At 42.3% G+C, this 17,844-nt stretch overlaps 1 protein-coding gene across 3 annotated transcripts; it reads left to right on the top strand.

The window, feature by feature from the left end:
* The first annotated feature begins 4,211 nt into the window (after positions 1–4,211).
* On the top strand, positions 4,212–17,180 carry LOC148342013 (uncharacterized). 3 transcript variants are annotated; one of them, XM_088284626.1, is made up of 4 exons: positions 4,212–4,741; positions 15,849–15,956; positions 16,070–16,199; positions 16,517–17,180. In XM_088284626.1, the coding sequence occupies exons 1-4, from the start codon at positions 4,618–4,620 to the stop codon at positions 16,572–16,574; spliced, it is 420 nt and encodes a 139-aa protein (XP_088140752.1). In that variant the 5' UTR covers positions 4,212–4,617; the 3' UTR covers positions 16,575–17,180. The 3 variants fall into 3 exon arrangements, 1 of the variants encoding a protein (XP_088140752.1); XR_015840045.1 differs by lacking the exon at positions 15,849–15,956; XR_015840043.1 differs by lacking the exon at positions 4,212–4,741 and having other exon boundaries at positions 15,569–15,984.
* Positions 17,181–17,844: the final 664 nt, after the last annotated feature.

Genomic DNA, 17,844 nt, shown 5'->3' with positions numbered 1-17,844 from the left:
ATTTGTCAAAATTACTGTTAGGACTTCCAGCCATTAAAGCTCTGGCTCTTGTGAAGCGTATGCACGCAGTTCAAGTGGGAGATGATTTTGTAAAGTGTTACCCCACAGTCTTCAAAGGACTGGGGAAACTGACAACGCCATACAAAATTGAGCTAAGACCAGGGGCCACACCATATGCTCTGTCCGCCCCACGTCGAGTTCCTCTCCCGTTACGTGATAAGGTGAGGACAGAACTGGATAGGATGGAGGCCATGGGGGTGATATCGAAGGTCACAAAACCCACTTCATGGTGCGCTGGCCTGGTCGTGGTACCAAAACCAAGGTCAAAAGAAAGACTGAGACTGTGTGTGGACATGACACACTTGAATGAATGGGTGCAACGGGAGAGGATCATTCTGCCAAACGTGGATCACTCACTGGCAATGCTGACGGGAGCAAAAATCTTCACGAAATTGGATGCCACATCAGGGTTTTGGCAGATTCCATTGACTGAAGATAGTGCTCTCCTGACTGCTTTCATCACTCCATTCGGTCGCTATTGTTTCAACCGGCTGCCGTTTGGAATATCCTCAGCCCCAGAACACTTCCAGCGGAGGATGACGCAAATGCTAGAGGGCTGTGAAGGTGTAGTGTGCCATGCAGACGACATATTAGTGTATGGGAACGACCAAATTGAACATGACTCTAGACTACACCAGGTGCTGAGGAGACTTCGTGAGGCGGGTCTAACTTTGAACAGGGACAAGTGTGAATTTACCAAAAGCAAGATAATGTTTCTTGGACACAGCCTCTCAACAGAAGGTATTAAGCCTGACCCAGGGAAAGTCAAAGCCATTCTGGAGATGCCAGAGCCCACCTGCGTTGTTGATGTGAGGCGAGTGATGGGCATGGCTAACTACCTGGGCAAGTTCCTGCCTCATCTGTCCTCATATGCCCAGCCCCTAACGGTCCTTCAGTCGGAGAAGACAGAATGGTGCTGGGGGACACCACAAAGAGAAGCTTTCCAGAAGCTAAAATCAGAACTGAGCTCACCCAGAGTCCTGGCTGTATACTCACCTTATGCTGAGACGCGTGTGTCAGCTGATGCATCATCATTTGGGATTGGAGCAGTCCTGATCCAGAAACAGCCTGAGAGTGGAGACTGGAAACCAGTCGTGTTCATCTCCAGACAGCTATCGGATGCTGAGAAACGATATGCTCAGATTGAGAAGGAAGCGCTAGCAGTAACCTGGGCATGTGAACGCCTGCAGGCGTACTTGCTAGGGATGAACTTCACAATTGAGACGGATCACAGGCCATTGGTCCCTTTGCTGAGTTGCAAAGCGCTGGATGAGCTTCCTCCCCGTGTCTTGAGATTTCGACTACGACTGTTAAGGTTCACCTATGACATTGTGCATGTGCCAGGGAAGCAACTCATCACGGCAGACACTTTGTCGAGAGCTCCAGTGAGTCACTTAGCCACACAGGAGGAGAAAGAGATGGAGGCGGATGTTCAAATATTCGTGGACTCCATCAGACAGTGTCTTCCAGCAACGGAAGTAAGATTGCAACAGCTCGCAGAAAAGCAGAAAGAGGATCCAGTTTGCAGTACTTTGAGACAGTACTGTCAAACCAAGTGGCCTGACAAAACTCACTTTCCAGCTGCTATCGGACCTTACTGGTATGCGAGAAATTATCTTTCTATGTCCGGTGACCTGCTCCTGAAAGGACAAAGGATCGTTATTCCCAGCTCCTTAAGAGATGACATGCTCAACATCCTCCATCAGGGTCATCAAGGGATAGGAAAGTGCCGAGCAAGAGCCCGTCAGTCAGTCTGGTGGCCAGGACTCTCAAATGAAATTAAAAACAAAGTGGGAAATTGTCAGACATGTGTGAAACACCGGCACACGCAGCGGGAGCCCCTGTTACCAACCCCGGTGCCAGAGAGACCGTGGCAACGTGTAGGAACTGACCTGTTCATCTGGAAAGAGAAAATCTACCTGGTAGTGATAGATTATTTCTCTCGCTACATCGAAGTGGCACACCTCCAGGCAGCATCTGCTGAAACAGTCACAGCAGCGCTAAAGAACATCTTTGCTCGACATGGAGTTCCGGTGGTGCTCGTGTCAGACAATGGGCCACAGTTTGCTGCTTCACTCTTTAAGGACTTTGCCAGTGGGTACGGCTTTACTCACATAACCAGCAGTCCGCGATACCCACAAGCCAATGGTGAGGCTGAGCGGGCAGTGGCCATCGTCAAGGGATTATGGAAAGAGGGAGGAGACTATGCTAGAGCGTTGCTTAGTTATCGAGCTACCCCTCTGGAAAATGGATGCTCTCCAGCCCAACTTCTTATGGGAAGACAGCTCAGGACCACACTGCCACAAGTGCCCGAATCACTGCGTCCACGCTGGCCCAACATTAAACAGTTCCGGACCACAGACACACAAGGTAAACGGAAACAAGTGGAATATTATAACAGACGCCACAGAACACAGAATCAACCGGAGTTACATCCTGGCCAGAACGTATGGATCACTACAGAAAGCACTCACGGGACAGTTGTGCAGCAGACAGACGCCCCCAGATCATACCTAGTCAGAACAGAGGATGGACTGTTGAGGAGAAACCGTGCACACCTGCGAGCTACCCAGCAGTCAGCATCCATTCCAACCAACAGGCAGGAAACTGACTTGCCTAGGATGAATCAACCTGCAGCAGAGCCAAATACTGCTGCCAGGATGGCCTAGTGGTCTAAGGCGCCGCGTTCAGGACCCAGTCTCCCCAGGAGGCCTGGGTTCGAATCTTGAATTTCCCCATTGTGGGACTAATAAAGGCAATATTATTATAATATTATTATTATGTTACAAGCTCAGGCAGACATTCACGTCCACCCAAACGACTGGACTTGTGATTGTGTGAAAAGAGTTCCTGACTGTTATGATCAATGTTCCTATGTGGAAGTGAAGTCATGTTGATGTTGTTTCTTACTTAAAAGGGGGAGATGTTGTGTAAAGGTTAATATAACCAATCAGAGTTAATGTTGTTATCTCAGCCAATCAGGGGACTTGTTACAGGAATGTGGGGTTGTAAGGAAAAACATGAGTCGTCATAGTAAATGTTAACAAGCAAGTTAACCGCTCTCTCTCTTTCGTTATTTAATCACACAATAACGTAACAATGTCGAAGGTTACTGAACTCTGGTCGGCCCGCCAGCAACAGCACTTAGCGGCCATTTCTGAGTTTACAACAGACATTGGGCACGTGGCTGGTAAATGTAAGCCTGTAGCTGAGTGATTATCGCGCGCCATCATATGTCCAGTCCAGCTCGGGGTTGATTTTTCAGAAATGGCTGCCGACCAGTCCGATGATCATGACACCCGCAACCTCAAGACGGTGAGTACGGCTCTTAAACTTGAAGTAGTGATGCGTGGCGGCGGCCCTGCTGTCCTCTGTGTGGCAGACATTAGGACTATGCCTCTCACCCAGCAGGCATAGTTCTTGGGGGCGTGTTCATGAAAATGTTTTTTTGGTGCAAATTTATGATTGTGCATTATTCTCTTGTTGCTAGTCTTCAAATAAATGCCAGTTTCCAGTCAGACGTGTGTGTTCATTCCGACTGCCACATAGTAACCATAAATTTAAAAAAAAAATGTCGTGTATACATACTAAAGCTTTTGCTTTGTAATTTATGTAGAATTTTTGTTTAAAATCGCCCTGGCTCTTCTTTTTGTCTTTTCTATATTTTGTACGTATTAATAACTGTTTGGTTTGTTAATGTTCATAAAGTTTTTTCCTTTAAACAAATATTAGTAAATATTTATCATCTCATCAATATTTGGACAACAGAGTACTGAGTTTCGAGATGCTTACGATATTCGTTCTCAAAATTATATTTCTTATCAATTTAGCTTAGTTAAGGGATATTTTATTGACAATCGAACATCAATATACAAAGACAGAAAAAAATGGTGGTGGGGGGCGCTAATCTTTTTCTTCTGGGTAGGGGCGGGCGTGAAATAATTGAGAAGCACTGCTAGTATATGCAGACATTTTATTCATAGAATCTTGCAGCCCAATTGAACCACAGCATTGTTGCAAGTTCTGTAGGAGAAACTTGAACGTCCCACTGCTGTTCCAGCAGCGGCTTCTCGGGGCATAGGCGGAAGTGACGTCAGAGCTGTCTCGCCAATGTGGCGTTAATTTAGTTTTTTTTATCAACCGAATTAAAATATTATATAAAATATATATTCAAATAGACCAGCCAGGGTTAAAAAACAAACGCAGAGGCAAAGAAATATATTTGAAAAATACGTGCTTAAAGCATGACGTCATTAGAAAGCGCGCAGCTTCCGAAGGACCTCGACCACATGCACCGACCCGTCCACACCGAAATAAAAACAAACACCGCTAAATTCTTCTGATTTAGTGTGGAACTGACTGTAATTTTCTCACAGGATTTCCAGTGCTACTCCAAAGGACTACGACATAATTCATTAAGTCTTTGTGTCCGATAACCTCATCTTCGCGCGTTGATGCTTTTCGGTGTAGTTAGCTTAGCTTGTTAGCTAGCTAGCTGCTAACGACTCATCGCCAAGCAGAGATCAAGTGCAGATTTTTTTGAGTTATCATTTGAAAATGTGTGAAAGAACGACACCCAAGTACAAAGAGGAACTATGTGGAATAAAAGAAGAGAACGAGCAACATCTTCAACTGCTGGACGAAGTTTGCAACCAGCCTCGTGTTGTGCCACTCAAAGCAGGTTTGTACACGTCTTACTCTCGTTTGCTTTGTAAAGAACGACTTTCTATCGTTCGAAATATGCATCACAACATTAAGTTGTTTGGGGAAATGCGTTCAAGGTTATTGCCGTTTTAGTTTTAAATATTGCTTGTCGGTTTGCTAAACTATTGTTTATGCCAAATAAAATCAGTGCAGAAAATAAATGCCAAAGAATAACCAATAGTGGGGGGTGAACTCCATGTTTTCCCAGTATAAAATTTGTACTGATTATTTTACATTTTCAATTTTCTGGTTTTTATATCTTGTTCAAGCAATTTCTTACGGAAGGAATTCTGCCTAACTCTACAAAATGTGCACACTGCGGCGAAAACATCAATGGCGGTTGATCAATTTTAGTGGATAAAACACAAAATATTAAGTTTTTTTTAAAAAATCAAGTACGTATTGGTCTTATTTATTTATGAACTTTGTACTGGCTTGGTCGGGTGAGAGTCAATGAACCTCGGGTGGCCCTGCACTGTTTTGTGCACGTGTGCATAGTTTCATCTCATCCAAACATTTAAAATACATTTAATGCATCCATCCGGAGTTGCACGGATCTCATCAGTGAACAAGCACATGCTGCAAGAAATGCATCTGCATCTTTGGCCTACTATGGGCTTAAAAAGCGATACCGTCACAACCCCCTTTTCTACAAACAAGTCCAGGAACATTTAGTTCCTCGTAAAAAAATTCCTGTGGCCCAGGTGGTTTGCATCTCCACCGCAACTCATAGTTCCTGGTAATTTTTGCAAATGAAAATGATGACGGAACATTGGGAGTTGTTGTTACTTTGTTACTCATTACTGACACCCTATGGCTGTTAAGCGTCATTGCAGTTACAAAATAATTCAGTGAACTCTTAAAGTATTATGGTGTATCTTAGTCTAATTTTAATACATATTGGATAACTTTAAAATACACCTTATTCATATATGTCAGAGTGAAAGTGTTGTTGCTTAATTTATGTGTAGGGATTTTGATTCTTCACACGTAATTTTGTTTTAACATTTATTTAGAAACAGAAATTTTATAAAAATAAAAAGGGGAATGTTGGAACGTACTAGCAGGCTAAATGTCATTTTGGGAAAAACAAAACAAAACAAACGTAAATCATGCAATAAATAGCCACTCTGATTCCAAGGCCCCTTTAATTCTTTTAGGCATACAGATTAGAATGGAAGCAAAAAGTACCCACGGTGAAACTATCTCTCAATGCAAAATGAAAAACTTGTAAACATATTTAACTTGAAGGATTCCTATTTTATCGATGTCATTATGTTGCGATGGCCCCCAGTGTAGGGCTGGGCGATATGACCTAAAATCAATATCGCGATAAATTAGGCAGTTTTACCTCGATAACGATAAATGCGCGATAAATTCCCCCTGAGGACCAAAATCAAAATAAATGCAGGAAATGCATATTAACTGCTTTTTTTATTGACCAACTGGTACGCATTACTTTCAATGAAAAATAGAAGTACAAAAATCATTTGAATAAACATTCAAACTAGCTTGCTTTGCGTGACTTGAACAATGTCACAAAGAACAGGAGAAAAAGGGTACCTCTCACAAAATCTTTTTATGTAAATATATTGTGCCGAGATGCTGTAATTCCATTTGCAAAGGCCTAGATTTGTGTAAAGGTATCGTGTAAACAATCTAAATAATGCCAGGTGCAAAGGCGCTAGTCGCCTGTAAACAAAATGCTAAATAAAATGGAAAAAAATGTCAATGGAATGCCAGTGCCAAATAAACAAGTGTGCTTCATTAGGAAAATGTGCCGTCTCGAGTACTCCGGTGCGCAGTCGCCACTTGTCGTCTATGTAATGCACAGTCGGGCTCAAACAGGGATCCATGTTGCGACTCGACCACAAGTCGGATGTGGATGCAAAATGCTTGACATGTCTCCGCTCCCGTCCCGATGTTGTCCATATCGGAAGTGCTGTTTGCGACAAATATTTTCGTACCTCTTGTCGGCTACTTTCATGAGGCGTTTAAATCCTGTCCGCTCCATTGTAACAAGAGGAGCTCTATCTTAAGCTATATGCTAGGCTATCGCGTCCACCTCTGAGACATTCTCTCGTATGGTGTCGCCTCCGTTATGGGCTGTTGTCACTTGTCGAACCTTGCTTCTCACTTTAAACTTTTAGCACAAGCTCCAAGTCAACAACATGGTTGTGTTGTGGGTGGTGAAAAAGAAAAGGTTGGACGCGCTGTTTCAGGTGCTTACGATGCACTTTGTAGTTTATGTTCTTTTGCTCAAACATCGTCTTTATGGAACCCAAAACATTTCCAAACGACAGATGTCGAATCTCTTTTCGGGACAAGCGAGTCAGGAACAATTTCAACGAACATTACGTCGTCTTCAGCCGTGTCAGCTGCTTCTAGATTTGAATCGACAGCTACGACCGCGTCGTCAGTTTTCTTTCTTGTTCAGCTGGGTGGAGTCACGTGACTACAATCGCTCAAGCCGTCTTACAGGGGCATGAACATAGCTGCAGACTAAAAGGACTTCTTTTTTTTTTAAACACCGAATAAACCGACATGGGCAAAATGATTTTATTAAATTTCGATCACGGTAAATTTTCGGTTTATTGCCCAGCCCTACGAGAATAGCAGCGATCCTTGAAGCTTAAAAAGACAAAAAAAAAAAACCTGAAGGAACTGACTCTTCGTGGTAAGATGTAAATGTGATTTAGAAAATATGATATATTGAATTTTCAAAGCTCTTTTATTGACACAAGCCCAATGTGATCAGTGCATTGTGTCTGAGTGATGATGATTTTTTTGTGTTTACATCAAACATTGAAATGAAATTAATTGCCTTTGCCTGGAACAACATTTTTTAACGTTATGCTTTTCAGTTGTCTTTTAAATCGTACCTAATGGAAAAGGTGTGAGAAGAAACTGTGCTTATGAAATCGTTGCCTTCCACAATCATCAATAAAATCACTTGTTCCACTTGCTCAACTGGCCTTCAATAGGCCGTGAAAAGGTGAAAAACTGAACTAGAAGTTGAACTATAAAAAGAACAAGAAAGAGAAACGCGAATAGTCTCAGTTTCTCTCAAAGGGTTTGGAATGTCAGGAGTTGGCAATCTGATGGCGACTGGAGTCAGCGTTTTTTTGTCACCCCGAAGGAGATGATCCGCATCACGCAGTTTGTTGCTGCTGCTGTCTTAATTGAACCCCGGAGGTCACCCGCCAGCGTCCCTGAATTTCACCGGCGGATCTTCAGCTATCCCACGTCTGACCCCAGATTGTTCTGGAATTTTCAGCAGTAAGGGAAGATCAATGAGATAGTCTGGAATATAAATTGTCTTTTGGGTCAGTCTGCAGAGTGATCTCAGTGGGAGAAGTGCTGGGAAGATACTGATGCACACAGGAAGATGAAGATTTATTTGACAGGAACTGTGTAATCTTAAAACAAAAAGATACTTTTTCTGCCTTGAGCCTACTTATCAGTCAAGGTCGTGTTGTTTTGGCTTCACAAAGAATCCTCTCGTACAAGAAGCTAAAGGCACTTTCTTCAAAAGCAGGTGGCCACAATAAATAACAAAAACCTTACTTGCTAAATAATTTTCCATAATATTAAGATTGAACAAAATAGTGACACAAATATTGAAAAAGGAAATACAGTCACGAGTAAACATTGAATACTAAATTATTACTAAAACAGTTCAATGAATCTTGAAATAAATAATCACCGTAGTTTAATGAATACTGAAACGAATGATGAAATATTTAAGTTAGTTGTTATAAACACTGAAATCATTTTTTAAGACTAACATTTAGAGAATAAAACAGTGATGTATTTTAATTTAAAATTCACAACCACGTCGCTGGCGAAAAACCCTGTAAAAAGGCAAACATGTTGACATAAAGTATCACTTTACCATGTCAACTGTTAGAGAAATAGAGAAATACAATTGGAATACTGTCCAACCAACAACATGGTGTCAGATGTGAAAACAAAACCAGCAACAAAAGTCAAATTCAATACATCTCTCACGTTCATATTTGGGAACTAAAATGTTTGTTCATGTGCATCTTAGGTTTTTCTCTATGTTTAGAAGAAGATAACAATGCTTTGCATCGCAAATGGCGACATCTGTCGGTGAGTTGGTGAGAGTGCGCCACACAGCCAGCAGCCAATCATATCACAGCGGGGTGTGTCCTGTTCTTCCGCTTTGGTGACGACCATTTTCTCGAAGGAAAAAAAACGACGCCATCTTTCATTCGTCTCGTCGAACAAAGAGAAGCTCGCGAGTTATCACCAAGCAGAGATCAAGTGCCAATTTGTTGGAATCATCATTTGAAAATGTGTGCTAGAACGACACCCTACAAAGAGGAATTTTGTGGAATAAAAGAAGAGAACGAGCAACATCTTCAACTGCTTGACGAAGGTTGCGAGCAACCTCGTGTTGTGCCACACAAAGCAGGTTTGTACACGTCTTACTCTCATTTGCTTTGTAAATAACGACTTTATATCGTTAAAAATATGCATCACAACATTAAGTTGTTTGTGGAAATGCGTTCAAGGTTATTGCCGTTTTATCTTTTAATATTGGGGGGCTAGCAGAGAGAGGGTGCACAGAGCTGAAGGAAGCAGGACGGCTGTAAAAATGAACAACAATGCCTGCTTTTTCCCTGGTGTCAGTCACCTTTATCTGGTGCAGTAAGCTATTTCAGTCAGCAGCAAATTAAGCTCTCCCAAAGGCCTCAGGGCATTTCAACCCGACACCTCATGTTTCAAAACTATGCTTACAGGTTAATAAAAGGTCACAAAAACATGGACCTCTTAAACAGGAAAATGTGAGTTCAGTGGTAACAGAGTTGTGTCTATGCTGGCAGTTTAGCAGGAAGCCACAAAAACAGATGCACGTCTTGAACCGTGTTTGACAGGAAACCGTTTAGCTCGCATTGAACAGAAGTGTGATGAAGTCAAAGTGTTCATCTTTTTCCATTATTTATGAGTTTGCATATTCAAATTGCTTTGCTGTGCTTCAATAAAACGCCGCACAGGAGCAGGAAAGCTTTTCTCTTTGGCGGACTGCTCCTTGCAAGTGACAAAGACAATCTTGGCTGGGTGATTCACTTGTACAGGCTTGTCTCGTTTTTGACAAAAACTCTGACATATCTTGTTCAAGCAATTCTTTACGGAAGGAATTCTGCCTGACTCTAAAAAATGTGCACACTGCGGCGAAAACATCAATGGCGGGTAGTCAATTGTAGTGGATAAAACACAAGATATTCAGTTTTTTTTAAAAATCAAGTACATATTGGTCTTATTTATGAAATTTGTACTGGCTTGGTCGTGTGAGAGTCAATGAACCTCGGGTGGCCCTGCACAGTTTTGTGCACGTGCGTAGTTTCACCTCATCCAAACATTTAAAATACATTTAATGCATCCATCCAGGGTTGCACGGATCTCATCAGTGAACAAGCGCATGCTGCAAGGAATGCATCTGCATCTTTGGCTTACTATGGGCTTAAAAAGGGAGAACGTCACAACCCCCTTTTCTACCAACAAGTCCAGGAACATTTAGTTCTGTCTCTTAATGCAAAAAGTAATACTTTTATTTTACTTGAAGGATTTCTATTCTATCCATGACTTTATGTTGCGATGGCCCCCAGTGGTCTGCATCAATATGTTAAGGTCCCACAACAGGTGTTCCATCAGACGCACACAATAGCCTGTGTGTGCTAACTTCAGCTCGCTTCCAGAAACTTCTGTGACTATGTCAGGAATGAAATCGGGCATCGGCCGCAACGTGCTTCCTTTTTAAATGCTCGTTTATCACAGTTGTGCTGCTCGGAAAGGGAGGTTTACATCGTAGGACGTAATTTTGTGAAATGTCCCCATGGTCCGGTCCAAATCGGGGTCGCACGCATTAATCCGTGTGCAGCAGGCATAAGTCAAGGTAGCACGGTAGAAACAATATAAGACAAAGTCGGCGCATGAGGTTTGACTTGACCAAACCAAATTTGTCTTTTTGTGTCCTGCAGACGTCTGTGAAAACGATCTCCGTTCTGTGAAAGAGGAGCCAGACTTGACTCATATCAAAAAGGAGGAGGAGGAGGAGGAGATCAACAAGTCACCAGTGAACGTTGTCCCTATAAAGACTGAAGATGAAAACAAGGACAACAGAGGGGCGAAGCCTACAAGCAGCAGTTCAAGTCGTCACGTGACAACAGAAGATGACGAAGACCACTGGGCGCCATCACAAGCACATAATGAGGACACATTATCAGACGCTCATGATGATAATGATACGAATGATGATGATGCTGATGATGGGCAAGCCAAAGGTGAAAGGGCATGTCACACTGACAGTTGGGTATGTACTCACTGTGGGAAATCATTAACTTCAAAATTCTCTTTAAAACAGCACATAAGAACACATAGTGGAGAAAAACCTTTTTCCTGCTCAATTTGTGGCAAAAGCTTTTCTGTAAAGTCACATTTAACAAGCCACACAAGAACTCACAGTGGAGAAAAACCTTTTTCCTGCTCAGTTTGTGGCATGAGTTTTGTTAATAAATCAAATGTAAAAAGGCACACAAGAACACACACTGGAGAAAACCCTTTTTCCTTCTCAGTTTGTGACAAGCGTTTCTCTCGAAAGTCAATTTTAACATGTCACACAAAAACACACAGTGGTGAAACACCTTTTGCTTGCTCGGTTTGTGGAAAATTCTTCTCTGAGAAGTCTCAGGTAACAAGACACACAAGAACACACAGTGGAGAAAAGCCTTTTTCCTGCTCAGTTTGTGGCAAGAGTTTCTCTCAAAAGTCAAATTTAACAAAACATATAAGAACACACACTGGAGAAAAACCTTTTTCCTGCTCAGTTTGTGGCAAAAGCTTTTCTGTAAAGTCAACTTTAAAATATCACACAAGAACGCACAGTGGAGAAAAGCCTTTTTCCTGCTCAGTTTGTGGCAAAAGCTTCTCTCGGAAGTCTAATTTAACAAAACATAGAAGAACACACTCTGGAGAAAAACCTTTTTCCTGCTCAGTTTGTGGCAAAAGCTTTTCTGTAAAGTCAACTTTAACATATCACACAAGAACGCACAGTGGAGAAAAGCCTTTTTCCTGCTCAGTTTGTGGCAAGAGTTTCTCACAAAAGTCAAATTTAACAAAACATAGAAGAACACACACTGGAGAAAAACCTTTTTCCTGCTCAGTTTGTGACAAGCGTTTCTCTCGAAAGTCAATTTTAACATGTCACACAAAAACACACAGTGGTGAAACACCTTTTGCTTGCTCGGTTTGTGGAAAATTCTTCTCTGAGAAGTCTCAGGTAACAAGACACACAAGAACACACAGTGGAGAAAAGCCTTTTTCCTGCTCAGTTTGTGGCAAGAGTTTCTCTCAAAAGTCAAATTTAACAAAACATAGAAGAACACACACGGGAGAAAAACCTTTTTCCTGCTCAGTTTGTGGCAAAAGCTTTTCTGTAAAGTCAACTTTAAAATATCACACAAGAACGCACAGTGGAGAAAAGCCTTTTTCCTGCTTAGTTTGTGGCAAGAGTTTCTCACAAAAGTCAAATTTAACAAAACATAGAAGAACACACACTGGAGAAAAACCTTTTTCCTGCTCAGTTTGTGGCAAAAGCTTCCTCCGTAAGTCAACGTTAACAATCCACACAAGAACACACAGTGGTGAAAAACCTTTTTCCTGCTCAGTTTGTGGCGAAAGCTTTTCTCTAAAGTCAAGTTTAACAAGCCACACAAGAAAGCACACTGTAGTAAAACCTTTTTCCTGCTCAGTTTGTGGCAAGAGTTTCTCTCAAAATTCACAGTTAACAAGCCACACAAGAACGCACAGTGGAGACAAGCCATTCAGTTGCAGCGTTTGCGCTAAAAAATTCTTCACTAAACGTAGTGCTGAGAGACACGGTTGTGCTGGTGAGAATTGCAGCGATCCTTGAAGATTAAAAAAATGAAAGAACCGACTCTTTGTGGTAAGATGTAAATGTGATTTTCAATAAAATATAAATTTAATTTTGCAAACCTCTTTTATTGACACTAAGCCAATGTGATCAGTGTCAGAAGAAGCAATGTGTCTGAGTGATGATTTGTTTTGGTGTTTACATCAAACATTATGAATATGATTGCCTTTGCCTGGAACAACATTTTTTAACATTATGCTTTTCAGTTGTCTTTTTAATCGTACTTAATGGAAAAGGTGTGAGAAGAAATGGTGCTTATGAAATCGTTGCCTTCCACAATCATCAATAAAATCACTTGTTCCACTTGCTCAACTGGCCTTCATTATGCTGTGTAAAAAGGTGAAAAACTGAACTAGAAGTTGAACTATAAAAAGAACCAGACAGAGAAACGCAAATCGTCTCAGTTTCTCTCAACGGCAGTTAAGTTGAATACGTTTTTCAAGTTCGTATTTGGGAACTGTCAGAGAAGTTTCTGCAAAACAACTGGACAAGCCTTCTGACTGTACAACTGAATCAACCAGCCAAGATTGTCTTTGTCACTTGCGAGGAGCGGTCCGCCAAACCCCTCAGCGAGAATGTCCAGAAAAAAGCTTTCCCACTCCTGTGCGGCGTTTTATTGAAGCACAGCAAAGTGTGACCCACGAAATATGTGGTCACAGTTTGGTTCATTTGGGATGGTTGATGTGAAGGGAAATTCATTTTCCAGGTTGATTTGAAACGTGTGCGTGTTTCGAAAGCAGAGGGCAGTAAAGGAACAGCACAGTACCAGCGATGTGATTGTATCTTCACAACAGGCTGCCGTAAAGTGGCGTTGTGTCGTAGTACCTGTGAGTTCGCGATTCTGACAAGATCCGTTGAAAAAGCAACAACTGATCTCCGTTCTCATCATTTTTCCTGCATTTGCAGGATTATCTGTCAACACGCCTGCCAAACTGGGGCCTGTAACAAAATCAATTTGAATATGCAAACTCATAAAGAATGGAAAAACATGAAAACTTTGACTTTATCACACCCGTCCACACGCTTCCTGTTGTTCGAACGGTTTCAGTTTACAACACGTTTGGGTCACACTTCTGTTAAATGCGAGCTAAATGGTTTCCTGTCGAACACGGTTCAAGACGTGCATCTGTTTTTCTGGCTTCCTGCTAATCCGCTAGCATAGTAAAGGATTTGATACATTTGACTTTAAAGGATTTTATACGATTGACTACAAGTTAAATGTATTCAGTTTAATGCAATAAAGATATTTACTGACTGGGCATTAATTCAACGTACAATAAAAGGTCAGGACAGCCTGTGTGAAATGCATAGGTGGCAGATGTTTTGTACAGGACGAGCCGCACTTCTGAGAACTGGGTGTGCTGACGCAGAATGTTCCAGACATCAAGGCGCTGTTGTGTGAGATTGGTAAAATGGCGACCGCAAAAGCAGAATAACAGATCCAGTGGCTCATTGGCAGTTGAGCACAAACAACTGCCTTGGCGCGCACATGGGAAGAGCCGACACGCCATCCTGCGGGGAAGACAACCAATAAGAGAAAGCTAAAGTTAGCTGCAGATGACACATAGCAAATAGGAGAGTAGTAGGATGTCTTTGCTTTGTTTGTTGAAATGTATAAATGATCCTGGGCAACTCGGGGGGGGGGGGCACAGAACGTGCACCGCCGGAGTAGGAGCCTGAGGAGCTCACGAGGGGCCGGCACTAGAGGCGGCAGCAGGCGAGGGGCCGGAAAGGGAGACTGCAGCTGGCGAGGAGTTGGCTGTGGGGGCTGCAGCTGGCGAGGAGACGGCCCGTGGGCCTCATCCCTATCAGTCTGCCGCCATAGGGATTTAGGGGAACGAGAGACACGAGGGACCGAGACTACAGGTGCTGATGAACGTGGTCTACAAAATGTGGGTGGAACTGGACAAGGTGCAGAAAATGATAGTGGACGAGGTGAACAAAGTGGCTGTGAAGAATGTGCCTCAGGGTGTGAAAAGCGGGTGTTCCGATGACTGGTGGCAGTTCCTTTACTTGGGCACCGACGTTGACCACCCCGCGGAGGTCCGGGATAGATGGCCAAACGTGTGCCCAAGTAAAGGTCTGATGGGATAGACTCAAAGGAATCAAAAGAAAAAGGTAACAAAAACTAATAGTGGGTAGGAAACTGACTGGGCCTAACAAAATCTGTGTCGCACTGGGAGTCTAGAAGGTTGTAAATGTATTCAAAATCAGAATCTACAAAAATGTGGGGAGGTGAAATGGCTGGGTGCTGTGAGTCATAACTAGCCGAAGAGGGAGAAACAGGCGTGGAATAAAAAGCACGTGAAGGGTTTGGGGTTGGTCGGCAGGCTGAGGGGGGTACCAGCTAGAGCGGCGACGGCGAACTCGTCGGCGTGTGCTTCCTGCTGGGTCCGTTGTTGGTTCTGTCATGTTGCGCTGGAGGTTGAGGAGGACCCAAACGCAGGGAAGCGAAGAGTGGGAAACTTAAAGGGTATTTATTAAACAAAAACAAAAGGCAAACCTAGAACTTGGAAAAAATATCAAAAAGTATAAAACAACAGGCACGAACAAAACATAACGATTTGACAAAACTAAACTTGACTGCGAGACAGGTATGAAACCAGGAACATAAACATCAGACAACTACGACAGCGACAGGGACAAGCGACAATGGACCAACAAGAAATGAAAGCAACCAGGGAACTAAATACTAACAAAGTAACAAGACAACGAGGAGCACCTGGACAAGACACAGAGGGTTGGAAGGACCTGATTGGTTAACACAAGGGCTTGGGTAAATGAACACAGGTGGACACAATCGACTTGACGGGACAGAAGACACAGGATCATAAGGACAAAACATGAAACTAAATACTAAACCAAAACCAACCAATACAGAACATGACAATCTGTAATGAACTTGAGAATTGTAATATTAAGACAATTTCTCTCACAATATTATTTTTTTTTAATAATGTAATCTTGCAAATATAGCCCCACAATAATTACTACACACATTTTGCAACCATTTAGGCACTGTTTGGGCAAACAGGAAGTAGATTATTTGAGTAGGTTACCCCCCCCTGTGGTGTTTTATTTTGGCGGAGACTGGTTCCTGTGCTCCACCTTGTCTGTCTTGTAGGGCTTCACATTTCCGGATGGGCGTGGCTCTTTCCGGAGGCCACACATTCGCACGTGCATGCGATCCTCAAATCAACACTGTTTAAGAGCCAGTCAGACCATCATGCAGGTGCCAGACGATTCCCGCTCTCAAAGTGGTACCTCGGCTGACACTACAGTCCTCACTATTAAGTATTTTGAATATCTACTTCCCTTGTCTTGCCTTTGCTTTCGCCCTCACAGTGCGGACCTCCAGAAAATTCAGGAAGCGCTCCTTTTCCAGCCTCCCTCACCACGCCATTGCAACGCCGACTCGTCTACCAAAGATCCCTTGGGTCATGTTGGACTTGAGTCACCGTGGAAATGAGAAGTAGTTAGTAAATCAACCTTTAAAAGCCAAACTTACTCCAATGCGTGTTAGTTTTTTTGTACTCAAGAAAAAAAGGGTCAAATAAAGACTCAACAACTGATTAGAGTTCCGATATTTAGTTTCTTCAATTTCTGGAGTTCAGGAAATAGTACAAAGACAGATATCTGGGCGGCTTTTTCTTAATCTCACGAGAAAACTGCACTCGGGCGAGTACAGTCAAAAAATGCGCACCATCTTTCATCCCAACTTCAGTTTTTATAGGAGTTTTTTATGTCAAAGGTAATGTAGGTTGAATAAGTCATCCTCGCTCCCTCCCACAGCACGGGTCCACGTCCAAGGGAAGGTCCTCCCCAGGTTAGTCATCGTCTGGGTAGGTGATGATGGTCGATTCCCGTCTGGTCCCGTAGACTGGCACGTCAAGGCTGGCCTTCTCCAGCGGGCCATCCCTCCGTCTCTCCGCTGGCATTCTTCTGTAATCTTGTCGGTGTGCATGTGTGCGTGTGTATGTGCATGTGCTCCGATCTCCAATTGTTATGTCTTTCGGAATGTGTTTTTTGCGATGGCTTCTATGTGAATCCTCCAGTACCCAATTTGGTATGTTTGCATCTCTACAGCCAATGTGTAGAATGTGCTTCGTCATCTTTGTCCATGAAGTGCTGTGACTGTGAGTGCAGGTCATGGAAATGCTATGTGTGCAAATTTGTTCTCACTACCCAAAATTTCAATAAAGTTCACACATTTAAACTAAGTACTCTAAATTTAGCATATGAGGATAATATAATAATAGATCAGTAACCATCAGGACTCCAACCGCAGTCATTCTCATGACTGGTGCCTCTAGCTTCATTTGATAACTGCTTCTTGTTTAATCAATGTTTAACATACTCTGTAAATATGAACCTGCTAACTTTAATAATCGACATTCTGTCCCGAATGTGTTTAAAATAATGCCAGTAATCGTAATACAATCCTTCACTCATAAATAAATATATTATTCATATATTCTTCATCCTCAAATTGTTCTTTTTTTTCTTCCTTTCCTAATTTTTTTGTTCAACTATGCAGATTTTGTATCCAATATGTGCCATAGTTGTTTGCTTATGGATATTTTGAAATTTATCTTTAGAAAAAAAACTACCATGGCACCATGACGAAGACGAAGACGCAAATGCAGAACTCCGAGTGGTGGCGCTTGCTAATTAAAATAAATAAATAAATAAATAAAACAAACAAAAAACGTTTATAGAAGCATATAGAAATCAAAGGACAATGTTATTTAACCAAACAATGATATTTGAAAACAAAAAAATATTTTGAATTATTACAAAAACAATAAGGGCAGCATATTAGAATGCAGTAGACCCTTCTATCGACTGTGTTTGAGTCTTCCCGGACGTCGCACTGTTGTAAGATGCGATTGGACAGTAAACAGCCAATCAGAATCAGCCCAAGGTTCCGACTCCTGATTGGTTAATAATTGGGGCATAGTTTGCATTGTAAGCGTAAAACTGTGTTTTGTACCTTAGAGGAGAGAGAAGCCGGAAGAGTTGCTCTTTTTGTGGAACCCACGCAGAGAGAGTTTGTTGGAGTTGAGCCACAGAGAAATTGAGAATCATTTAGTTGATGAACCTTAAAAGCCAAACTTACT

The sequence above is a fragment of the Idiotropiscis lumnitzeri genome, chromosome 2 (genome assembly GCF_059441095.1).
Source record: "Idiotropiscis lumnitzeri isolate Australia: NSW breed Sydney's pygmy pipehorse chromosome 2, RoL_Ilum_1.0, whole genome shotgun sequence".
NCBI classification, from domain to species: domain Eukaryota; kingdom Metazoa; phylum Chordata; class Actinopteri; order Syngnathiformes; family Syngnathidae; genus Idiotropiscis; species Idiotropiscis lumnitzeri.
The sequence above is the reverse complement of the archived record's forward strand: the minus strand, read 5'-3'. Positions and strand labels throughout refer to the sequence as shown.

What these genes read in the sequence shown, in the direction of transcription:
- LOC148342013 (XM_088284626.1), top strand. Translation starts at nt 4,618, where the DNA reads ATGTGTGAAAGAACGACACCCAAGTACAAAGAGGAACTATGTGGAATA. An exon ending in TGTTGTGCCACTCAAAGCAG is followed by an intron (nt 4,742 to 15,848) that starts GTTTGTACACGT and finishes TCTGTCTTGTAG; the next exon opens with GGCTTCACATTTCCGGATGG. An exon ending in CCAGTCAGACCATCATGCAG is followed by an intron (nt 15,957 to 16,069) that starts GTGCCAGACGAT and finishes TCGCCCTCACAG; the next exon opens with TGCGGACCTCCAGAAAATTC.